Source organism: Phacochoerus africanus, chromosome 1 (genome assembly GCF_016906955.1).
Source record: "Phacochoerus africanus isolate WHEZ1 chromosome 1, ROS_Pafr_v1, whole genome shotgun sequence".
Taxonomy (NCBI): domain Eukaryota; kingdom Metazoa; phylum Chordata; class Mammalia; order Artiodactyla; family Suidae; genus Phacochoerus; species Phacochoerus africanus.
Window position 1 is genome coordinate 102237099 of NC_062544.1, and position 26237 is coordinate 102263335.

The 26237-nt window shown below is 42.3% G+C and overlaps 1 protein-coding gene across 2 annotated transcripts in view; it reads right to left on the reverse strand.

The window, feature by feature from the left end:
* MLH1 (mutL homolog 1) overlaps nt 1-26237 on the reverse strand; it is an 86200-nt gene that overhangs the window by 43035 nt on the left and 16928 nt on the right. For both annotated transcript variants that reach the window (XM_047770007.1, XM_047769997.1), the window contains exons 4-11: nt 25685-25758; nt 23820-23892; nt 22638-22729; nt 21166-21208; nt 20937-21025; nt 18587-18699; nt 4540-4633; nt 2873-3026 (exon numbers count right to left, since the gene is read on the reverse strand). In XM_047770007.1, coding sequence (XP_047625963.1) covers nt 2873-3026; nt 4540-4633; nt 18587-18653 — 315 coding nt within the window. In that variant the 5' untranslated portion in view covers nt 18654-18699; nt 20937-21025; nt 21166-21208; ... (1 more) ...; nt 23820-23892; nt 25685-25758. The remainder of the gene's footprint in view (nt 1-2872; nt 3027-4539; nt 4634-18586; nt 18700-20936; nt 21026-21165; nt 21209-22637; nt 22730-23819; nt 23893-25684; nt 25759-26237) is intronic.

The window sequence follows — 26237 nt, forward strand, 5'->3', positions numbered from 1 at the left end:
GTGGTGCAGGTGGCAGATGCAGCTTGGATTCTGCATTGCCGTGGCTGTGGCGTAGGCCAGCAGTTACAGCTCCTATGGAGGCCTGGGAACCTCCATTTGCCATGGGTGCTGCCCTAAAAAGAAAAAAAAAAAAAAGTTAAAGCAGCAACTCTGCTCAATAAGGAAAAATCTTTCTTCTTGGACAGTTAAAAACCCTTTCAGAGTTGCTGTTATGGCTCAGCAGGTTAGGGAACCAATCCCCTCCCCCGCAATTGTCCCTGTGAGGATGAGGGTTCAATCCCTGGCCTCGCTCAGTGGATTAAGCAGATGGAGCTTGGATCAGTGTTGCCGTGGCTATGGTGTAGACTGCATGTGTGGCTCAGATTCGATTCCTAGCCTGGGAACTTTCATACACTACAAGTGCAACTATTTAAAAACAAAACAAACAAAAACCTTAGAAAACAGAAGTTAATGTAACTACTTTTCAGATGGTAATTTTAAAGTCCAGAAAAGTGAAATACCTGGTCCAATATAACAGAGTTGGAACGAACCACAAGAGACACCAGAGTTCCCAATTTCCATACCAAATGGCCTCACTGCAAACCAGGACTGTTGTGGTACTGGTCCACGGAGCACTAGTGCAAGGCACAAGGTGGGGAGCAGGATGAACATGACCCAGGGTCAAAACGTCAGGAGCCAAGGTGACCTGCTGTTGTCAGGGCAAGAAGGTATTCTGAACACCCCACAAGAGCAGAGGCAGTCTAAGTTTGGAGCCCTCCAACCCACAGAGCAAAGCACCAACAGAGGCAGGTCCTCTGACCCAGAAACCCACCTTCCTTCTGAAAACACTGGTCAGAACCACATAGACTTCTTCGGAAAATAAAACATAACCTAACTAAATGAATCTGCCTCATGCAAGATAAGGCAAGGAGGGAAGCTGAGAGTTTCTATTCCCGGTGGTGACTCACTCCTCAATCACGGGCAAACTCCTTCCTTCGCTGGGACCTCAACCAGGATGCTCCTTTCCAACTCCACCTCCCATTCCAGGTCTATCCTCTCACCGTCCACTGGAGCCATGTCCTCCATCCAGACCTCTCCCCACTTCTCCCAAGTCGCAATGGGTTTCTATCCACTTTCCACACTGCAGCCACAGGGAAATTCATAAAATGCAAACCAGACCCCATTAATTCCCATCAAGTCAAAGTCTAAACTCCTTAACTTGCTGATAAACACTCCTCCATCTGGCCTGAACCCTGCAGTGAACACAGGCCTTCAACATTCAGGCCCAGCGTCGCTGAATTCCAGCTGCACACGACAGCACCTGGTGAAGCTTTTAAAAAGTACTGCTGCCCACACCCCACCTCTTGAGATTGAATTGCGGAGGACCCAGGTTATTTTCTAAACATTTTCCAGGTGATTCTAATGGCAGCCATTGTGGATTCAGCACACTGGATTCAGCATGCTGAGCTTTCAGATCCTTTAAGACGTTCTCTTGCACACCCAGACCTTTATCCTCGCCCTTCCTCTGCCAGAAATGCCCTGTGAATTCTTTGTCCCCCTTTGCCCACCCAACTCCTTCTCAGCCTTGGGGGCCCAGGCTCCACGTCCCTTCCTTCATGTCTCTGAGGCCCCAGCCCAGGACAGGCCCCAACCTTCCTCCTCCTAAGTCTGTTTTTCTCTCTCATGGGATGGAGACTCTAGGCAACCATGGGCGCTTCAGTGAAGGCAGGACGCCATCTGTCCAGGCCCACTAGGGAGCCTCAGTGCCTATTTGGGGAGTGAGCAGTAAAGGGTGCCAAGGCTGAGTAGGCAACAACAACAGACAACACCCGCCTACCAGGTCTGGGGCCCTTCCCTGGATCAGCTCCTGCTCTGAGGGCTCATGCTCACCTTCACCCTCGGTCCCAACAACCTCCAGGTGTGCGGGTCCCAGGACAGGCTGGGCTGCCCCAAGTGTGCTCAATCTCACAGCTGATGCCTATGCTGTCTCCCACCTACGCTCTTTCTAAGTGGGTAACCGTGAATGCTCTTATGTGACACACTCATCTGCCTGGTCATTTTCAAAGTTTTCAAAGAAGTAGGGCTCACAGAGGTCTGCTTTCTGCTTGCAGGACCTAGTGTAACTTTAATGGGGAAAATGTTTCCATTTCTGTAGCTTTGGGTCTGCTGTGTTTCTGATGAACCCATTGCTCACTATGAATGTGGGACTGCCCAGAATCACATCATCTCAGAACTGGGACAGGACACTAGAGGTCATATTATCAACATGTTTATTTTTCAGATGGGAAAACTGACGCCCCAGAGATGGTGGAGTAGTTTAGAAGCAAAGCACTTAGAACCTGGATAATTGCAATAAGATGAATGGTGCCAGGCCCCAGACCAGACATACTACATTTGCTGTTGACCAGCTGCCTATAATTGTCCTTAAATGTGCAGGTGGCCAGTTCCACGTTTACTGAGGGAGATGGAGGCCAGGGAAGGTGAGTCATAGAGCAGTAACACCAAAGGCCCTGTTCCTTCCACTGCCTCCACAGGGCCTAGCCCCTGCACTGTGCCCTAAGTATGTGGGGTCAGCCTCTCCTCTCAATGTCTCCAGTGCAGAACACAGGGGAGAGGCGGCTTACTCTGTTTCAGGACAGCTCATTTCCCTAGGGAGGCAGTCTAAGGCCCCAAAAGGAAGCAGAAAAACTCAGGCCTTATGACTCCAGGCCCAGGGATAACACCATTAGAAACTTCACAATTGAGTTCAAAGAAGGAAATGTTGCTGGAAGAAAACTATCAATGTGAAAATTAGAGAGTCCTAAAGAAACAGTCAGAAATCTGAGCCCTCGAGTCTGACAGGGCACTGAAGGTACCAAAGGCACCAGAACAGGAGCAGGTGCTGCACCCCTACCTGGGTGAAGTAGGTCCTAGAGGCATTGGAGCCCAGGAGCCTGCTCTCAATGTGCTGCTGCACACGCTCCAGGATGCTGTCCTCATGCAGGAAGTGAACCTCGTGCTTCGTGGGGTGCACGTTGACATCCACGTTCTGGGGGCTGATTTCTAAACTGGCAGGAAAAAAGAGAACAGTTACCTTACACGATAGGGAATGGGGGCAAATTCACTCATCATGTACGTAGGTGGTAGCCTGAAGACTTGGGGAGGCCAAATGATACTGCAGTCAGGACTTCAAGGTCAAGTCTGAGTGACCTGAGTTCAAATGCCAACTCTGTTACTTGAGAGCTGAGTGGCTGTGGTAAGTTACAGCATCTTTCTCTGCCTTGGTTTCTCACTTGTGAACTGGACATAATACATGGTGGGGATTAAATTCACATAAAGTACTTTGCATGTACCCATTTGCCTGGCACATTTATCATATGTCAGCTGTTATTATTATCATTCCAGAACTAGCAGAATATCTCATTACATAACTCTGGGCCAAGGCACTTAACTTCTCTGGATTAGGTCTCCCATCTCTAACCACAAATCTGTCCCTACTTACTGGTCAGTATTACATAGAAATCAAAATAAAAATTGGCACAATATCATAAATCAATTATACTTTAATAAAAATAAATAAATAAAATATATGAGAACTTTATAACGTTAAAATGTAACACTAAAGTCAGTTCAGGGAGTTCCCCATCATGGTGCAGCAGAAACAAATCCGACTAAGAACCATGAGGCTGCAGGTTTGATCCCTGGCCTCACTCAGTGGGTTAAGGATCTGGCATTGCCATGAGCTGTGGTGTAGGTCACAGATGTGGCTCAGATCCTGCACTGCTGTGGCTATGGTGTAGGCTGGCAGCTGTAGTTCTGATTAGACCCCTAGCCTGGGAACCTCCATATGCCATGGGTGCGGCCCTAAAAAGCAAAAAAAAAAATTAAAAAATAGGGAGTTCCCGTCGTGGCGCAGTGGTTACCGAATCCGACTAGGAACCATGAGGTTGCGGGTTCGGTCCCTGCCCTTGCTCAGTGGGTTAATGATCCGGCATTGCCGTGAGCTGTGGTGTAGGTTGCAGACGCGGCTCGGATCCCACATTGCTGTGGCTCTGGCGTAGGCCAGGGGCTACAGCTCCGATTCGACCCCTAGCCTGGGAATCTCCATATGCCGCAGGAGTGGCCCAAAGAAATAGCAAAAAGACAAAAAAAAAAAAATTAAAAAATAAAATCGGTTCAGACCCTGTGGCAGCTATCAACCTATTGCCTCAGTGCCAAATCAATCACCGTTCACTGCTGGCTCTGATAGTGGAGCTGTGCAGTATCAAGCTTTGTCGGTAGAGGCTAGACCCAGGGGGAGGAAAAGTTTTCCTGCCTGGTTCAGGGGCAAGACTGGTTATTCACTTTCATTTCACCAACTCAGTGCCTGGCACAAGGGAGGCTCTCAGTGGGATTCTGCATCAGGGTGAATAAAGGAAAACTGTGCCCTCTACCTGTGAAAAGGGACAGAACACCTTTTGCCAGTGGGCATGGGATTCACTTTGACCCAGTTAATAGCAAGTCTATCCTTTTCAAAGAGGACAGCTGGACAGAATTTCTCTTCCTTGTAACTCCTGGGTGAGGAATCTGGTGCTATATTACCTGAGGTACAGGAACGGATGTGTGTTTTTGGGCAAATAAGCTGCATACACCGTTTCTATGGCTTTTCTTAAGGAGGTTGACTCTACAAGACGATCTAGAAAATAAAAGTAAAATCTGTCCTGAGAGGTGAGGTGACAGATGCACATTCATACTATTCGTAAAATCAGCTCAGAAGAATGCCTCTGGGGTGCCATCCACATCAGCCTCCTAGGGAGGAAGGGCCCCCTTTACCATCACAACTCCCCTGCATTTCACTGTGGGCTTAGGGCACTCCTCTCACTTAAGCATCAGGAGCACAACAGGGCAGTCAATTTGCCTTCCTGCTCCCTTTCCCCTCCCCTCAGCCCAAGGCAGACCATGTGCCCTTGCTCACACTTCTTATTCTGCGAACAAATCGTAGAGGCCTGCTAGTGTGCCACGAGCTGGGAGACAAAGGCTGGTGAATAAACTAATTCCAAGTCGCATTGGTAACGACCACTGGGGGGACACAGGTGCTGAATGGTGAGGTGAGGGAGCAGCTACTTCTGCTCAGGGAGCTTTAACAGTGGGAAAGAGGGAGCCGACAGAGCACTTCAGGGTTAAGAGTGCATTTTCCAAGCATTTCAGGTGGTATGAGTATCTGAGTGCACCTTGAACATAATTTAGAAAAATGAGGCAGGTTTGAAGAGGCAGAAAACAATAAAAGCTGGGAGAGATAAGACCAAAATCAGAGGACTACCTAGTTTCAGAGAACAAAGCTCTCCTTTCTCCCTAGACTGATGACTTTTGAGGTTTGTTGCCCTGAATTGGTGAAGGTGAGGGTATGTCACATCTTTTAATTTCCAATGAGAAAATGGGCCATGATCTTATCAATGAGCAGATTATATTGAGAGTTCACTACGCCCACAGCTGCCTCAATAACGTTGCTGTACTGTGTAACCTAACAAAAAGACAGCTGGAGGCCCTCTGCTGAGATTTCTGAACATGAGACACACTGAAGGAGTGTTCTTTGTCCCTGCCACCTGCATGAACCTGCACAGTGTATAGATAAGTGAAGGACACACGTAAGAGTCTAACCTCTCCTGTTAATCTGGTCAGGATGCCCAGATTAGCTAGTATTATTAACAGGACTGGGGGTGGGGGATGATTGGGGTGGGGTAACAACCCCACCAGAAACTCAGACATGAGCTACTCACATGGCACTTACACTAATTTTTGCTTGTCTATTCTACAGCCAAGTCATATGTTACAAACCAGTTACTATCTATGATTAGGAAAAAAGTCAAATGAAAAACATTTTCTGAGCCTAGATTAAAGCAAGCTTTGCTAAACATCAGGTTTATATCCTTCCTAAAGAAGTAGGAAGTGTCCATGCTATTAATAAGCCCGTTTTAACAGACTATGTCTATACAACACTGGCTTCTTTCTCACTGTTTCCATGTTGCTTTGAACAACTGCTGTAAAGAATGCATATTCTAGGACATTTATGGCTGGTTATTACTGGAAATGGAAGGGGGAGGAAATAGATCATTTCCAATATCAAACAAATTAAATAAAATATTGAAAAATAATTGCTAACTGCTTTTAACAATAAAGGTTGAAGGACCCATATGATAAAAATAGTAAGAACTGAACAAATGGAAAGACACAGCTTGTTTTGGGACAGAAAAAGAAAAACTGAGTCAGATTATGCTGGGCTTATTTGTTGTTGCCCTGTCACTGTCTCTCAAAATTGCAATATGCAATTAAGTAAAAAGCAGCAAAATGCAAAGTAGTGTTTACTTAACAGGTAGCAATCATGTCAGCAGAAGATAACGCCTGGAAAGGAACTGAAGGAAACTCCAAATCTATTAGGTTCATTTCCTCCTGATTTCTAGTGCTGTCCTTTGTGCTGTAAATAATTTTCAGTCTTTAAAAAGAAAAATTTCAAAGAGCTTAGCATTCCCTTTTCTCACTTTAACAATATTGCCTGTCTTTAGGAGCTCATGCTGACTGGAGACTGGTGCCAGCCAATTATCAGTGGGCCTGCAGCAGAAGTGGGTATGGGGGGGGGGGTGCCAGCAGCACTGGACTTTGTGGGCATGCATACTGTGTGGTAGGTGGCATATCAGAGTCACATGTCCCAGAAGATAGCTCCTAGGGAGGAGTACACAATGGCTCCTTTCCAGTGAGAGTGATCCACTCCCGCCTACCTCACGATGCAGTTTGGAACTAGATCTGGGGTCTTCTACTCCAACAGCTAAGAAGTAAACCTTGGCCCTGACAGTGCTGTGTCAACCACAGAGCAAAGAAAAGGCCCTTCCAATATCCAGTGCAGGTACTGGACACCACATCACCAAAAGGACTTGCATTAGGAAGTGGCATGGAGGAGTTCCTACTGTGGTGCACCAGGATCAGCAGTGTTTCTAGAGCTCTGGGACACAGGTTCGATCCCTGACCCAGCACAGTGGGCTAAGGATCAAGCATTGCTGCAACTGCAGGTCAGCCAAGAAACTACATATGCCACAGGGTGGCCAAAAAAGAAAAAGAAGAAAAAAGTGCTTTTTTTTTAAAGTGGTGACCAGCCAATACTAAAAATTATTAAAAGTGAGACAAAATAGTTTGAATTAGTTGGTTAATTTGGTCACCACCTTGTTTGGGGTTTTTTTGGGGGGGTCTTTTTAGGGCCACACATGTGGCATATGCAAGTTCCCAAGCTAGGGGTCAAATCAGAGCTGCAGCTGCCAGCCTATGCCACAGTTCACTTCAATGTCAGATCCTTAACCCACTGAGCGGGGTCAGGGATTCAACCCCTGTCCTCATGGATACTAGTTGGGTTTGTTACCACTGAGCCACAATGGGAACTCCCCCCAACTTCTTTTATACATATTTTTTATCATTTGATTATATAATGTTTCTAATTAGCAAGCTAGATTTCTCTCAAAATCAATTATTAAGTATATAGTTTGAGTGAAATGTAATCTGAACTTTGTTTCACTGACTTCATTAAAATATGTCAAACATGGTTAAAGATTCTATTCTGTCTTTCCAGCTAACTTACATTTTCATTATAAATGCAGAGCACTGAACCATGAGTTAGATTTTAACCTTTTCACCTAAACGTAGAAAAGCTAACAGTTGAATTCTTGAAAACTGGATAGTTGAGAAGTACTTATATATTTATTTCTGTCAGAAACCATGATGCCTGAAAGGTCTTCTTTAAATAGAAAAGAAGCAAGAACATACAGGAAAGGTACAATCACAATAGAACAGGAAAATATGTAAAATAATTGAAGATCACTTAAATAAGCCAATACATAGGTTAAAAAACAATCAAAAGACTTTGTAAAAGTGACTATAACTACAATAAACAGAAATAGGATAACGATAAACAGGAACATGTAAAATAGCATCAAAGTCGCAAAATGCGGGGCAGGGAAATAAGAAAATGTAGATTTTGGAGTTCCCACTGTGGCTCAGCAGTAACAACGGCCAACCAGTATCCATGAGGACACAAGTTCGAACCCTGGCCCTGCTCCATGGGTTAATGATACAGCATTGCCGTGAGCTCTGGTGTATGTTGAAGACAAAACTCAGATCTGGTGTTGCTATGGCTGTGGTATAGGCCGCCAGGTGCAGATCCAATTCAACCCCTAGCCTGGGAAACCTCCATATGCCACAGATATGGCCCTAAAAAGGGGAAAAAAAAAAAAAGGAAGAAAAAGAAAAGTTTAAAAAGAAAGAAAATGTGGATTTTTTTAAGAATATGTTTAAGCTTTTATGACTATCAGGCTAAAGCAAATAGATATAGTTATGAGTTAACATACTTGAAAACTATGGTAACCACAAATCCAAAACACATAACAGATTCACAATAATCAAAAAGAAAGGAACTCAAGCATAATATAAAAGAAAACCATCAAACCAAAAAGAAAAACTAAAAATAAGGAAGAAAGAAAAAATACAAAATCAACTGGAAAACAATGTTTATAATGGCAATATATACATATTTATCAATAATTACTTTAGGAGTTCCTGTCTTGGCTCAGCAGTAACAAACCTGACTAGTATCCATGAGGACACAGGTGCAATCCCTAGCCTTGCTCAGTGGGTTAAGGATCTGGTGTTGCCATAAGCTGAGGTGTAGGTCACACACATGGCTTGGATCCCGCACTGCTGTGGCTGTGGCCAGCAGATGTAGCTCCAATTTGACCCCTAGCCTGGGAACATCTATATCCTGGAAGTACGGCCCTGAAAAAAAAAAAAAATGGACAAAATGCTCCTATCAAAAGACGTAAGAGTGGCAAATTATATAATAACACAAGAACCTACAATATGCTGCCTACAAGAGACCCACTTTAGGGCAAAAGGCATAGAGATTGAACATGAGGGGATGGAAAACATATTTCATGAAAATGGAAAAGACAAGAAAGTGAGGGAAGCAATACTTGTATCAGACAAAACAGACTTTAAAAACAAAGGCCAAGGACTTCCCGTCATGGCACAGTGGTTAACAAATCTGACTAGGAACCATGAGGTTTCGGGTTCGATCCCTGGCCTTGCTCAGTGGGTTAAGGATCCGGCGTTGCTGTGAGCTGTAGTGTAGGTTGCAGATGCAGCTCAGATCCTGCGTTGCTGTGGCTCTGACGTAGGCCGGCGGCTACAGCTCTGATTAGACCCCTAGCCTGGGAATCTCCATATGTTGTGGAAGCAGCCCTAGAAAAGACCAAAAAAATAAAAATAAAACAAAGGCAAGGAGTTCCTGTTGTGGCACAGCAAAAATGAATCTGACTAGTATCCATGAGGATGCGGGTTCGATCCCTGGCCTTGCTCAGTGGGTCAGAGATCCAGCATTGCCATGAGCTGTGGTGTAGGTTGCAGATGTGGCTCAGATTCTGCATTGCTGTGGCTGTGGTTCAGGCCAGCAGCTGTAGCTCTGATTTGACCCCTAGCCTGGGAACTTCCATATGCCACAGGTGCAGCCCTAAAAAGCAAAATAAAATAAAATAAAATAACAAAGACCATATTATGATAAAAGGATCAATAGAAGAAGACATTATACTTGTTAACACATACACACCCAATACAAGAGCACCTAAATACATAAAACAAATACTAACAGATATAAAGGAATAAACTGACAGGAACACAATAATAGCAGGAGACTTTAATACTGCACTGACATCAATGGAAAGATCTTCCAAGCAAAAAAATCAATAAGGTAACAGAGATCCTAAACCATACACTACAACAGTTACACCTATTTTACATCTATAGGACACTACAACCAAAAAAAACCAGAATACACATTCTTTTCAAGGGAGCATGAAACATTCTCCAAGATAGACTGCATACTAGGTCACATAACAAGCATCAACAAATTTAAGACAATGGAAATTATTTCAAGCTTATTTTCTTACCACAACAACATGAGATTAGAAATTACCCACAGAAGAAAAAAATGAGAGAAAAAATTACATGGAGACTAAACAACATGCTACTAAAAAAGCAGTGGGTCAACAATGAAATCAAAGATTAAATCTAAAAATATCTTGAGACAAATGACAATGAAAACATAACCATACAAAATTTAGGATTTGTCACTGTTGCACTGTGGGTTAAATGAACTGGCTTGTCTATGTGGCAGTGCCAGTTAGATCTCTGGGTGGGTGCAGTGGGTTAAAGGATCCAGCATTGCCACAGCTGCAGTGTAAGTTCTCTGCTGCAGCTGGATTCAATCCCTGACCCAGGAACTTCCATATGCCAAGAGTGCAGCCAAAAAGGGAAAAAAACGAAACAAAATGTATGGAAGATAGCAAAACAGTCCTAAAGGGAAGTTTGTGGTGATACAGGCCTTGCCCAATAAACAAGGAAAAAACCTCAAATAAACAACCTAACATACTACCCAAAATAAGGAAAAGAAAAACAAACGAAACATAAAGTTAACAAAAAGGAAGGAAATAATAAATTTCAGAAGGGATATAAACAAAATAGAGGTTAAAAAAACAATAGAAAAAAATTAATAAAAACAAAGAGCTAGATTTTTGAAAGGATTAACAAAAAAGGCACAAACCTCTAGCCATGCTAACCAGAAAGAAAGGAGGACCCAAATAAAGTAAGAAATGAAAGGGGGGAAGTAACAATCAACATTGCAGAAACACAAAAATTAAGAAATTACTATGAATAGTTAACTGCCCAAAAAATGGACAACCTAGGAAAAATGTGAAAAATTTTACAAACATACAACCTGCCCAAACTTAATCAAGAATAGATAGGGAAGTTCCCGTTGTCGCACAGTGGTTAATGAATCCGACTAGGAACCATGAGGTTGTGGGTTCGATCCCTACCTTGCTCAGTGGGTTAACGATCCGGTGTTGCTGTGAGCTGTGGTGTAGGTAGCAGACGCGGCTCGGATCCCACGTTGCTGTGGCTCTGGTGTAGGCCGGCAGCTACAGGGCCAATTAGACCCCTAGCCTGGGAACCTCCATATGCCGCGGAAGCGACTCAAGAAAAGGCAAAAAGACAAAAAAAAAAAGAACAAATAGATAGGGAGATCCTGTTGTGGCTCAGCAGTAACAAACCCAACTAGTATCCGTGAGGACACATGTTCGATCCCTGGCCTTGCTCAGTGGGTTAAGAATCTGGTGTTGTCATGACCAGTTGTGTAGATCAAAGACGAGGCTCAGATCTTGCATTGCTATAGCTGTAGTACAGGTGGACAGCTACAGCTCTGATTCCATCCCTAGCCAGGGAACTTTCATACATCACAGGTATGGCCCTAAAAAGACAAAAAAAAAGAAGAAGAAAAAATAGATATTTGAACAGACCCGTCACTAGAAGTGGGATAGTCTATAATAAAAAAAAAAAAAAAAACTCCCTGCAAACAAAAGTCCAGGACCAGATGGCTTCCCTGGGGATTTCTACCAAGTGTATAATGAAGAACTTATACCAATCCTTCTCAAACTCTTCCAAGGACTGAAGTGGAAACACTCCCAAAGTCATTCTATGAAGCCACCATCACCCTGATACCAAAGCCAAAGACACTACCAAACAAGAAAATTATAGGCCAATATCTTTTTTTTTTTTTTGTCTTTTCTAGGGCCGCACCCGCAGCATATGGAGGTTCCCAGGTTAGGGGTCTAATTGTAGCTGTAGCCGCCAGCCTATGCCACAGCCACAGCAACTCAGGATCCGAGCTGCATCTGAGACCTACACCACAGCCCATGGCAACGCCAGATCCTTGACCCACTGAGCAAGGCCAGGGATCGAACCTGCAACCTCATGGTTCCTAGTCAGATTTGTTAACCACTGAGCCACAATGGAACTTTTTTTTTTCTTTTTTTTTTGTATAGGCTAATATCTTTGATGATTTTGGACACAAAAATCCTCAACAAAATACGAGCAAATCAATCTAACAACACATAAAAAAGATCATACACCATGACCAACCTGGAATCATTCCAGGCTCATTAACAATGGTTCAACATACACATATCAAAGTGATACACCATATCAACAAAAGACAAAAACCACACGGTCATCTCAATATTCAGAAAAAGGATTTAATAAAATTCAACATTCATTCATGAAAAAATTCTCACCAAGGTGAGTAGAACCTCAAAATAGTAAAAAGCAATTTACAAACAAACCCACAGCCAATACTTTGCTCAATAGTGAAAAGCTGAAAGCCTTCCTACTAAATCCTGGAACAAGACAAGTATGCGCATTCTCCCTGTTTCTATTCAACATAGTACTAGAAGTCCTAGCCTCAGCAATTAGATTAGAAAAAGAAATAAACAATATTCAAACTGGAAGAAAAGAGGTGAAATTGTCATTATATGTAGACAACAAGATATACTATGTAGAAAACCCTAAAGACTCCACACAAAAACTATAAAATAAATGAATTCAGCAAGGCAGCAGGATACAAGATTAATATACAGAAATCTGCTGCTTTTCTTTAACAAAATATCAGAAAGTAAAAAAAAAAATCCTGTTTTAAATCACATCAATATATATATTTCATAAGATCCCTATTGAATTACCCATGACATTACGCATATAAATAGAACACAGTCCTAAACTTTACACGGAAAAGTGTGCTATTGGCACACAAACAGACATAGGATAAATGGAACAGGATAGAAAGCCCACACTGATGGTCAGTCTTCAACAAAGGAGGCAAGAATATACAACGGAGAAGATAGTCTCTTCAACAAAGTGGTGTTTGGAAAGATGGACAGCTGTATGTAAATCAATGAAGTCAGAACACTCCTTCACACCATACACAAAAGTAAACTCAAAATGGCTTAAAGACAAATATAAGAAGTGACACCACTAAACTCCTAGAAAAAAACATAGGCAAACATTCTCTGACATAAACCATAGCAATACTTTCTTAGATCAGTCTCCCAAAGCAAAATAAATAAAAGCAAAAATTAAAACATGAGACCAAATCAAACTATAAGCTTTTGCACAGCAAAGAAAACTATGTACAAAATGAAAAGACAACATAAAGACTGGGAGAAAACACTTGCAAACAATGTGACCAACAAGGGGTTTTGTTTGTTTGTTTTTTAAGGGAGGCAACTGTGGCATATGAAGTTCCCAGGGTAGGGGTCAAATCGCCACAGCCATAGCAACACTGGATCCAAGCTGCATCTGCAACCTACACCATGGCTCATGGCAACACCAAATCCATCCCCACGGATATTCACTACGTTCATTACTCCTGAGCCACAATGAGAACTCCCCCAACAAGGGCTTAATTTCCAAACTATACAAACAGCTCACACAACTCAGTATCAAAAAAACAACCCCAATGCAGTTCCCCTGGTGGCAGAGTGGGTTAAGAATCATGTTAAGGATTAGATGTTGTCACTGCAGTGCCTCAGGTCACTGCTGCGGCTCAGGTTCAATCCATGGCCCTGGAACTGTTGTATGCAGTAGGCATGGTCAAAAAGAAAAAAAAAAGAGGACAAGACATAAACAGACATTTCTCTGAAGAAGACAGATGGCCAAGAGGCACAAGAAAATATAGTCAACATTGCTAATTATTAGAAAAATTCAAATCAAAACTACCATGAGGTATCAGCTCACACCAGTGAGAACGACCACCATAAAGCCTACAGATAATAAATACTGGAGAGGGTATGGAGAAAAGGGAAACCTCCTATGCCAACAATTGTTAGTGGGAGTGCAAACTGGTATAGCCACTATGGAAAACAGCATGGAGTTTCCTTCAAAAACTAAAAATAGAGTTAGCAGCAATCCCACTCCTGGGCATATAACCACAAAAGACAAAAACTCTAATTCAAAAACATGCACCACAATGTTGATAGCATCACTATTTACAATAGCCAAAACATGGAAGCAACCTAAGTGTCCATCAACAGATGAATAGTCTTCAATATCTGCAAATCAGTCAATGTGATACAGCACATCAACAAACTGAAGAATAAAAACCTTATGACCATCTCAATAGATGTAGAAAAAGCTTTTGACAAAATTCAACACCCATTTCTAATAAAAACTCTCCAGAAAGTGGGCAAAGAGGGAACCTACCTCAACATAACAAAAGCCATGTATGACAAACCCACAACTAAAATCATTCTTGGGGAGCTCTCGTCGTGACTCAGTGGTTAACGAATCCAACTGGGAACCATGAGGTTGCAGGTTTGATCCCTGGCCTTGCTCAGTGGGTAAAGGATCTGGCATTGCCGTGAGCTGTGGTGTAGGTTGCAGACGCGGCTCAGATCCCACATTGCTGTGGCTCTGGCATAGGCCAGCAGCTACAGCTCCGATTGGACCCCTAGCCTGGGAACCTCCATATGCCATGGGAGCAGCCCAAGAAATGTCAAAAAGACAAAAAAAAAAAAAATTATTCTTAATGGTGAAAAAAACTGAAAGCATTTCTGGTAAAATCAGGAATAAGACAAGGATGTCCTCTTTCACCACTATTATTCAACATAGTTTTGGAAGTCCTAGCCATGGCAATCAGAGAAAAAAAAGAAATAAAAAGGGTCAAGATTGGAAAAGGAGTAAAACAATCACTGCATATGACAAGATACCGTACCTAGAAAATCCTGAAGATGCTTCCAAAAAACTGTTAGGGCTCATCCACAAATTTGGTAGTTACAGGATACAAAATTAACACACAGAAATCAACTGCATTTCTTGGAGTTCCCGTCGTGGCTCAACGGTTAACGAATCCGACTAGGAACTCTGAGGTTGCGGGTTTGATCCCTGGCCTTGCTCAGTGGGTTAAGGATCCGGCATTGCCGTGAGCTTTGGTGTAGCTTGCAGACTTGGCTCGGATCCTGCACTGCTGTGGCTGTGGTGTAGGCCGGTGGCTACAATGCCAATTAGACCCCTAGCCTGGGAACCTCCATATACTGTGGGAGAAGCCCTAGAAAAGACAAAAATAAAAATAAAAAAAAGAAATCAACTGCATTTCTATATACTAACGATGAAAGATCAGAAACAGAAATTAGGGAAACAATCCCATTTATCATCATATCAGAAAGAGTAAAATACCTAGGAATAAACCCACCTAAAGAGACAAAAGACCTGTAAGCTAAAAACTATAAGACAATGATGAAAGAAATCAAAGATGACACAAACAGATGGAAAGATATACCATACTCTTAGATTGGAAGAATCAATATTGTCAAAATGGCTATACTCTCCAAGAAAATCTACAGATTCAAGGCAATCCCTGACAATTATCAATAACATTCTTCACAGAACTAGGACCAAAAAGTTTAAATTCGTATGGAAACACAAAAGGCCTTGAATAGCCAAAGCAATACTGAAAAAGAAAAACAGATCTAGAGGAATCAGGCTTTCTGACTTCAGACTACACTACAAAGCTAAAGTAATCAAAATAGTATGGTACTGACACAAAAACAGAAATATACATCAGTGGAACAAGATAGAAAGCCCAGAAATAAACCCAAGCACCTATGGTCAACTAATCTATGACAAAGGAGGCAAGAACATACAGGGGAGGAAAGACAGTCTCTTCAATAAGGGGTGCTGGGAAAACTGGACAGCTACATAGAAAAGAAATAAGAACATTCCCTAACACCATCCACACACTAAAAAACCCTCAAAACGTATCAAAGACCTAAATGTTAAGGACAGATGTGATAAAACTCCAAGAGGAAAACACTCTTTGACATAAATTGCAGCAATATCTTGTTTGATCCACCTCCTAGAATAATAACAATAAAAACAAAAATAAACCAATGGGACCTAACAACTTAAATCTTTTGCAAAGCAAAGGAAACAATAAAAACACAAAAAGAGGAGTTCTCGTCGTGGCGCAGTGGTTAACGAATCCGACTAGGAACCATCAGGTTGCGGGTTCCATCCCTGCCCTTGCTCAGTGGGTTAACGATCCGGCGTTGCCGTGAGCTGTGGTGTAGGTTGCAGACGCGGCTCGGATCCCGCATTGCTGTGGCTCTGGCGTAGGCCGGTGGCTACAGCTCTGATTCAACCCCTAGCCTGGGAATCTCCATATGCCACGGGAGCAGCCCAAAAAATAGCAAAAAAAAACAAAAAAAACAAACAAAAAAAAGACAACACAGAAAATAAGATAAAATCTTTGCCAAAGAATCAACAGACAAGGTATTAATCTCCAAACATCTCATGGATATTTATATCAAAAAAACAAACAACCCAATCAGAAAATGGGCAGAAGATCTCAACAGACATTTCCCCAAAGAAGACACAAAGATGGCCAAAATGATGAAAAGATGCTCAACATCACGAAATTATTAGAAACGTGTAAGTCAAAACTACAATGAAGTATCACCCACACCAGAATGGCCACCATCAAAAAGTCTACAAACAGGGAGCTCCCATTGTGGCTCAGTTGGTTGAGGACCTAATGTTGTCTCTGTGAGAATGAGGGTTTGATCCTTAGCCTCACTTAGTGGGTTAGGAATTCAGCATTGCTTCAAGCTGTAGTGCTGGTCACAGATGCAGCTCAGATCTGGTGTTGCCGTGGCTGTGGCACAGGTCCCACCTACAGCTCCAATTCGACCCCTGGTCCAGGAACTTCCATTTACCATAGGTGAGGCCATAAAAAGAAAAAAGCTACAAGCAATAAACGCTGGAGAGGATATGGAGAAAAAAGAACCATCTCACACTGTTGGTGGGAATGTAAATTGGTGCAATCACTATAGAGAACAGTATGCAGCTTCCATAAAAAACTAAATTTATAACTACCATATGATCTGGGAATCCCACTCCTTGGCATATACCCAGAGAAAACGCTTATTTGAAAAGATACACATACCCCAATGTTTACTGCAACATTTTACAATAGCTAAGACATGGAAGTAACCAAAATATGCATGGACAGAGGAATAGATAAAGTAAATGCTGTACACGTGTACAATGGAATATTATTCAGCCACTACGAAGAATGAAATAATGCCATTTGCAGCAACATGGATGGACCTAGAGATTATCATACTAAGTGAAATAAATCAAACAAAGAAAGACAAATACCACATATCACTTCTACACAGACTCTAATTAAAAAGTGATAAAAAGGAAGAGTTCCCATTGTGACTCAGCAGGTGATGAACCCAACTCATATTCATGAGGAGGCAGATTTGATCCCTGGCCTTGCTCATTGGGTTAAGGATCTGCCACTGCCATGAGCTGTAATATAGATCACAGATGTGGCTCGGATCCCGAGTTGCTGTGGCTATGGTGAAGGCTGGCAGCTGCAGCTCTGAATAAACCCCCTAGTCTGGGAACTTCCATATGCTGCAGATGTAGTCCTCAAAAGCTAAAAAACACACACAGCAACTTATTTAAAAAACAGAAATAGGAGTTCCCACTGTGGCACAACAGGATCAGTGGTGTCTATGAAGCCTTGAGACACAGGTTCAATCCTAGGCCTGGCAGAGTGGGTTAAAGGATCTAGCATTCTCACAGCTACAGCACAGATCACAACTATGGCTTAAATCAACCCCTGGCCCTGGAAACCCATATGCCGTGAGGCATCCAAAAAAGAAAAAAGAAAAAAATAGGTAAATAAATAAATAAACTCAGATTTATAGCAACATGGATGGACCCAGAGATTATCATACTATGTAAACTAAGTTAGACAAAGAAAGACAAATATCATATGAAATCAGTTGTAAGTGGAATCTTAAAAATTAATATGGAGTTCCCATCATGGCATAGTGGTTAACGAATTCGACTAGGAACCATGAGGTTGTGGGTTCGATCCCTGACCTTGCTCAGTGGGTCAAGGATCCAGCGTTGCTGTGGTGTAGGTTGCAGATGCAGCTCCGATCCCACGTTGCTGTGGCTGTGGCATAGGCCCGCGGCTACAGCTCTGATTGGACCCCTAGCCTGGGAACCTCCATATGCCACAGGAGCAGCCCTAGAAAAGGCAAAAAGACCAAAAAAATTAATAATAATAATATAAATGAACTTATTTACAGAGAAATAGACTCACAGACATAGAAAACAAACTTATGATTACCAAAAGGAAAGGGAAGGAGGGAAAAATCAGGAATATGGGATTAATTGATATATACCAATATATATAAAATAGATAAACAATAGGATTTGCTGTGTCACATATGGAACTATTATAAATTTATATTTAACAATATATTGTAGTTGTATTATAAATCAACTATAATTAAAAAAAAAAAAAAAACCAACAAACATTGCCTGCACCTGTGTGCTGCTGTGCACCTTCCAAAGCTAGACCTTGATCTATGGAGAGAACAGAGATCTGCCCAGGGCCTGCTGTTTGTAAAGGCTCCAATGCCAGCAGATAAAGAGGCTGGACTGGCTCATAAGGGCCTGGGATGCCCTCTCCTGAGCGCCCTTCTCAGAGGCAAAAACCAGACTCCGAAACTGTCAGCCGCAATAATGAAGCACGTGAGGGGAGGCTGAGTGGACTCAGGGCAAAAAACACAACTACTTTCTAATCAAACCACATCTTGGTATGAGGTTTCCCTGAGTGTAATCAAACCTGTGGATGAGGAATTTTTCCATGGTCCCCTAAAGTTCCCTGTGGATAGATTTTCCCACATGGCTCTTTCTCACTTACGGTTGATGAAGAGTAAGAAGATGCACTTCTTCACCGAGTAGTTTGCATTGGATATGTACCCATTCATTTTGAAGGCGAGGGTTTTATCCTCACATTCAACTTCTATCAGTTCTCTAGTTGGAAAAGAGAAATATTAAGGCTTTTGAAAAAAACTGGAAAATTCAAGCATTCTAAGGAATGAGCGTTGGAAAAAATCAGGGCTCCATCCAATAAACTAACTCTGCCAAATGTGGACCCCAGAGACTTGGTCCGCTGGAGTCCTCCAGGCCCACTCATCCATCCACTCAACCACCCATCTGTCCATCCACGACCCACGTACCCACCCAGCCAATGTGTTCAAGCACTTATGCTACATGCCAAGCACACTGTAACTGCTGGGACACAACCAAGTCCAGACTCTGAGACCTTATTTTGCTGAAACTTTTATATATCTTAGTAACTTAGTCCCAAAGATAAGATTCCAAAGAGCTCATCTCTGCTGAATCCCTTACTCTGCTGACAAGCACCAGGACAGGGCTCCAGTGTGGTGTTCTCCAGGCTGTGTTTATGCACAGAAGAGGCTAACAGGTGAAAAGAAGTGCTCTTAGGAGTTGAGATGAGTATCTCTGCCTGAGGGCTACCCCAAGCACTGATGGAGCTGCCAGGAAAGCACCTACTGATGGCTAGTTAATTCCTCCTTGTCTTTTGTATCCCAGGGATTACTTCCTCAAAGCTTCAGTGGCAAGCCCTCTCCCTGACCCCAGGAGATCCCCCCACCCTATACTTTTCCTCTGAGGCATCTGACAGTCACTAACGAATGACACCATTATTATTCTGTGTCTTGACAACTAGAGCATGAGTCCTGAGGGCAAGAATCCTTTCTGCTTTAATTCCCTACTATTTATCTCCACCAAACAGCACAGCACCCAGCAAAGAGCAGGCACTCAGCAAGCACTTGCTAGAAGGACCGTGGATGCTTTTCAGGCAGTGATACGAGCTCCAGCAGAAGCAGAGGGCACAGGTCACTGTGCTTCCCACAATGAACCAGCAAACCCTCTCTTCCCAAAATGTCTCAAGAGGCTGGTGTTTGGGGAACTGCTGCTCTATGGGACTGCCAATCTCTTACAGTCCCTAAGCATTTCATAACAACTAATTCTGAGTCTTGAAATTTGGTCAAGAAGCTCTTAAAAGTTTTACTGTACAACAGAGCTCTTTGTTCTAGAAGCACAATTGAAAAAATAATTGTTTAACACTTAGTAAGAAAAGATTAAATAAAAGCATACTGACTGTTCCCTACTTAGAAACCTGGTTTTACCCAAGGATGAGTAATCTGTCCTTCAAAGTAGAAAACTGGGTTCTGGGATGCTGCTTCTGCTTTTAAAATTACTGAAAAAGTGAAGTCAGGGGCTGTCTCATTCAACAGTGTACCTCCACACCTGCTGTACACCTGGCATACAGAAGGCTCTTCGTATTTCTTCCCTCAGATTATGACCTAAGCACTCTGGGCTTTGCAAAGTTCTGAGATTTGGCTACAGATGTGTGATGCAAATGATGGTTTTCACCCACAGAGGGGAGTGCTGTGAGCAATCTATAATACAAGCAATTTCCCCACTTAGGCTTTCCTAGACAATGAAGATATAGTGACATAAAACTGTTTTGTCACCAGACAGGAATGGCTTGAAGGGCAGAAATATTTGTCTTTATACCCTTAACTTCTGGCACAAAGCCTGGACTATGGGAGATAATTAATAAATGTTGAATGATAATAAACACAATTGTAAAGTGATGACAATGAAAATACAAGGACAAGGGGTAGCACTGGTAGATGACAGAATTCTCCTACTAGAAATATTTTGGGGGGTTCCTGTGGTGGCTCTGTGGTTAACGAATCCGACTAGGAATCACAGAGTTGCAGGTTTGATCCCTGGCCTTGCTCAGTGGGTTAAAGATCCGGCATTGCCATGAGCTGTGGTTGTAGATCACAGACACGACTCAGGTCCCGCGTTGCTGTGGCTGTGGCATAGGCCAGCGGCTACAGGTCTGATTGGACCCCTAGCCTGGGATCCTCCATGTGCCGTGGGTGCGGCCCTAGAAAAGGCAAAAAGACCAAAAAAAAAAAAAAAAAGAAAAAAGAAAAAGAAGAAAGAAATATTGTGAAGACAGAGACCTAGAGAGACCACACTGATTTACAGCTAGAGCATCTAGGAGATGACACACACCAAAGAAGGGGTGATTACATGAAATAACCTGAAGCATGACAGTAAGCCTGAAGCATGAAATTATGCCTGCATATTTGCATCAAGTCTTAAGGCAGGTGTTAATAGACTCCAAAATAAGAGAAGATTTTTAAAAATATAAATTATCAACATACCGGCTGACAGCATTTCCAAAAATGGAGCGAATGTTGTCCACGGTTGTGGCATTGGGCAGTGTCCTAACGTCGGCTACTGTCTCACCTTGCTGATAAACAGAACAGGAGATCCGACTTACTGTCTCAGAGGGCTCATTGAAACAACATAACCTTCTCTCCAGAGCCATAAAAAAAATCCTTTTTTCTTTTATCATATATCAACTATAAAGTAAGTAAATCAAGAACTTACTTTTTTAACCGAGAAACTGATGCCTGAATTGTGTATTGAATACCTAGCAAAGAAGAAAACAAAAAAGTGGCCAAATGCACAGCATATGTCAGAGCCCCCTTTTAGTTAAAGAAACCGGTGGTGTTAAGTGATCTAAACAAAGATATATACAAACAAAAACATCTTGAAATATCATTTTTTACCCACAGAAAAATAAGCCAGCAAAGTCTGCATGAAGACATCAATGCTAAATATAGCAGAAGTGAACAAAACCAGGTTCAATGGTTTTACTTCTATATGCTGCTGACTAGACTCAAGGACATTTCAATACCATCTCCTCCTTGCCTACAGTTTAAATTTCACAAACTCAAAAGGTCTAGGTTGCCTCAAAGACATCTTGAGTATGTAGCCTGAAGACCCCTGCACTCTGCTATTCTTGCTCAGAGCTCCCAAAACACCGTCTTCTCACCAGCTTCTCCCCTCTGCCCCTGAGGTCCTGTCCAGTATCTCCCAGCCTTTTCTTGGATGGCTTTCATTTACTATTCCTCCCTCCATGGGTCCCATGAACTGAAGGACTGTGTCTAGCAAAATGCACTTTATTTAGTAACAATTAATTCATTTACCACACCCAGAACCGTCAACCAGAACTCCTCTATTTCCAGGAGCTAATTAATATTCTGATACTGATTTATACGATTCCAGGGGGGAAAGTCAAGAATTTTGATGTATAAGTCCATTCCATTTTATTACAGGCAAATGTCTTATTGATTTTAGATTTTGCAGCAATACTGAGAAATAGAAATTTTAGCACACCTCTGTTACACTTCAAGGACATGCAGGCTCAAGAGAGCAGTGCTGGGGCCACGCACTAGCAAATTAAATCAATCCCAGACGTAATGCTGTTTTCACCTGTCCTGAAACCCTTATTCTGTTAACAGCCCCTAGACTTCCTTTGGGACATTACCGCTTGCCCATTCCACTTGATAAATCCTTAGTTAGACTGCCAATCGAGAAATCTCCCCACAAATGTGGGCACACAATGGGTAGACCCAGGCTACACCATCAGATGTACTCTCCCAGGAAATAGACTCTTGAGCATAGTCAGGAAAGGAATGAAAACAGATGGAGCAGGTCACTATATTAAATCCCTGAAGCCATACTGCTTCATGTCCTCCCCAAGGAGCAGCTGTCCACACTTCTTTCCTCTTGGTGAGTCACTCCTAGCCTTCCAATAAATTTCTTTGGGGCTCAAGTTAGTTACAGCCATTTTGTTTCACCTGCCACCAAAGAACTCTCACTGACACACAAACCAAATGTTCTGCAGACATGAGAAAAAACCCAGAGAAAACTAAACCTTGACCATAAACAATATGTTAGGCTAGTATTGCTGTTCGCCGTCTAGCTCAGCAACTGTTCTGAAGGTCTAAGCACTGGAACACATTCCTTTGGTAAGACACTGATTCAGAGACCCACACCCAGATTTTGAACTGTACCTGCCAACGACTTCCAAAATTTTCCCATACTCTTCACTTGGATTTTTTAAAGCCTTCCTTCTCGTGGATATGTTGTAAAAAAGGTCCTCCACCTGAACAGAAGATTGATTTTTCTTATAAAGTCACAGAAGTATATGGAAATAAAGCGGGGTCTTAAGATTGAGAATCCAACTATATTCACCGTTACCACGTTACTAAGCATTGCATTAGGGGAATGGACATGAGATGGCGCAGCCTTAACAAAGGGAAAAAAAGATATTTTTCCTGCCTCCCACTTCACTCACTGATTTCTCAGCTAGGTAATAGGGACTACCGCATGTCAGGCTCTTTGCCTTATGCTGAGAATAAGAAGACAAAGTACAGCACTGCCCAGCATAGCACAAAATTTAAGGGGGAACATAAACTCACAAACAATTGTAATACCACATGGCATTCAAACCTATTTTGCAAACTAAGAATAATTATTGGGTCTTTGGGGGATTCCTAGAAATCACACTGTGGTCCCTGGTACAGGATCTTAACACACACTGCAAAGTACGCGTTCATTTCTGCCTCCCACCTGCCTCGTCAAGCCCAGAGGTTGGAGCCTTTGCAATGTGCTCTGGCTGGGGTTGGGGGTTGGGGTGGGGGTGGAGGGGTGAGATGATAACATGACAGTGGGATCTCGGAATAGGAAGAGACCAAATGTAGCACCATAGAAATAAAGCAACAGAACAGACTTTCTCCTCATTAATGATACAGTCATGTTACTCAAATGCTCTTTGAGTTAGTGGTCAGACAGTCTTCATTTCATCCTTCATAGACAGATGAGCAAAGTGAAGTTAAGGATATTAAAAGACTTGCCTCTGGACATATAACCACTGAGTGGCAAGGCTAGGACTCTGACTCATCTTCTGGAGGCAGGCTTAAGGTTCTTTCAATGCCAACTGCCCTGCCACTATCTTTTGCCATCTCAGCAGAAGAATCTCCCAGCCTCTTAAAAAAAGGTGGTAGGCAGGCTGCCATGCCACAAAAGCCAATAATCATTTCTCTTTCTTACAGGGTGATATCTTGGAGCTTCTATTAATTAGTAAATATTCATTTTATTACTCCTTTAAGAACTCAGAGACAATTTTGTTTTTTATATCAATATTTATTCAAAGCGCTTTTTCAACAATTTTCCTTTCCATGTGCCATTCTTACCGTGATCTGGGTTCCTTGATTGCCTGCACATGGTTTAGGAGGAGCTTTCAGCTTTCCATCTGAGTAATGTGCTCTATAAGAAAATAGAAGGCATTACGGATAGCTAATAGAAAGAAAACAGATGCTTACACAAACAGTAAAAAAATAAATCATACCAACAATAGATTAAAATATAGCCATGTTATATACTGTCTTAGTTACTGGTTTCCTCTATTTTTCCGCTTCCATAACCATTCTATTTGGATACCAAAGGGGGGGAGAATCTGGGGGTTTTTTTGCAGGGTTTTGTTTCTAGCAAATACTGCTTTTTAGTTTCAGAGTTCTGGCTACAGACAGAACAAGTTCTGCCATTGCCTAAAATGACAGTAAAATTTTTCAGCAATTCTGCAGTTGTTTATTGTTACCAGGCCTGTAAATGCCTTGTAATAAAGGCATGCCTTGAGAGGCTCTTTACTTAGTGAGGAAATAAACTTTTCCCTGAGTTGTAGAACAAGGTGCTAAGTGATTCAGAGAAGGAAAACATTCAGCCCTGGGTGGGAGTGGGGAGAAGTATCACAGAAAAGATGACAATTCATCTGGGCTCTAGAGTGGTACAATTACAAGTGGATAGAGCGGGGAAGACCATCCTGGAAGAGAGAAACATAAACAAGACATAAAAGCTTTAGACTACGTAGCAGCTGAGGATGTGTGCAGGGAAGAGGCTGGGAAGATAGCCTGAGCACATGGGGAGGGTGCTAGTTGCTATGACTCTGGATTTCATCCTGCCACAAAGGGGAGCTACCACAGGTCCCGAGCAGGGGCATAACACCCCAGAGGCAAAGAAATGGAACCTGGGTCCCAGGCTATTTCAAAAGACAATCACTCACAAGCATCTCCCTAGTTTGTGAGAAGGGATTCTAATTTATCAGCCCAGCCAGGTCCCAGGGCTATTATAATCTGCATCAAGTCAATCCCCTTTAGTATCAGTGCATCAGACTCTGAAATACTCCATCTTCCATCACTGCACACACGCCTGCTGAAGAAAACTGAGAAACAGGCAAAGCTGCCCTTTGTTGATGTTATTTTTCTATATAAATTATCAATCTGTATGATTTTAAAAAAAATTTTTTTTGGCATGAATCAGATACTCATACCCATCATCCACTAGTGAATGGCCAGTGCTTATAAAAACAAAGGTTTCATTTTTTTTTTTTTTTATGGCTGCACCTGTGGCATATGGAAGTTCCCAGGCCAAGGGTCAAATCGGAGCTACAGCTGCAGGCCTGTGCTACAGCCACGGCAATGCCAGATCCAAACCACATCCACAACCTATGCTGCAGCTCAGCTTGCAGTGACAACAGAACCTTAAGCCATTGAAGAAGGCCAGGAATCGAAGCCACATTCTCAAGGAGACTATGTTAGGTCATCAACCCACTGAATCACAAGGGGAACTCCCAAAGGTGTGATTTTTTGATTCCTTAAATCCCCTTTATGTTCTGCTCCAAGGTCATTCACCCTTTGAAAACTGTGCCAACACAAGAGACGGCCAGCAGCCACCTGTGGGAAGGCAAGGCATACACATGCAGGCAGGAGCTCAGAGCCAGAGGGCAAAGGAGCAGAATACCACAGCTCCCACTGACTCAGAATCCCTTTGTATGACAGACACCTTGGTACTATAATCTGTTACTCTGTACCTTTAACAAGTAAGATTATTACCTATAATCATTCCTGTGGATTATCAACTAATCCAAAGGCAGAAAAGAAAATTTACCAAAGAATTAGGCCAAAAAAGGTAACAGTGGTGTTTAGACAAGATTACTTTGAGATGGAGGCAAAGAGCACATTTCAGGAGGAACAGATACACATAGCAGAGAAGAGCACTATACCTGTATGCGCACTTCCCATCAGCTGTTTTGGTTGTAATGGTGACGTGCGCCACATGGCTTATGCTGGCCAAAGCCTAAGGAAGAAAAGGAAAAGGAATTAAAGAAAAACCCACTGCTGGGTCACCCTCATCTCCTCATTAAGATAGAAGTTATTTAAATTGCCTCGTCTGTTTTGTATTAACAAACAGCAACAATGAGCACTCTGCTCACTCACTTTGATGACATGTTTAAAAAAAAGGAAGCTATCAAATTGAATCTGTAACATACTTACTAGAACAAGGGAAAAATATATATATAAGTCCAAAAAGAAACACATCCAAGCATTAATGTTAACTTTAATAGCAACTGTGTTTGGGTATAGAGTTATAGGCTTATTTCATTGGTTTGTCTTCTAAAAATTTTAAAGTCTGTCTTCAGATATGGATAATGGAATCACACCAGTGCTGTATATTGTTATTCAAAACTGTTTCCTGTAAGCAATTTTGTGTTCAGAAATATAAATTTTAAATTATGCAATCAAGACTAAACAAATTCAAAGAAAAGAAGAAAAACC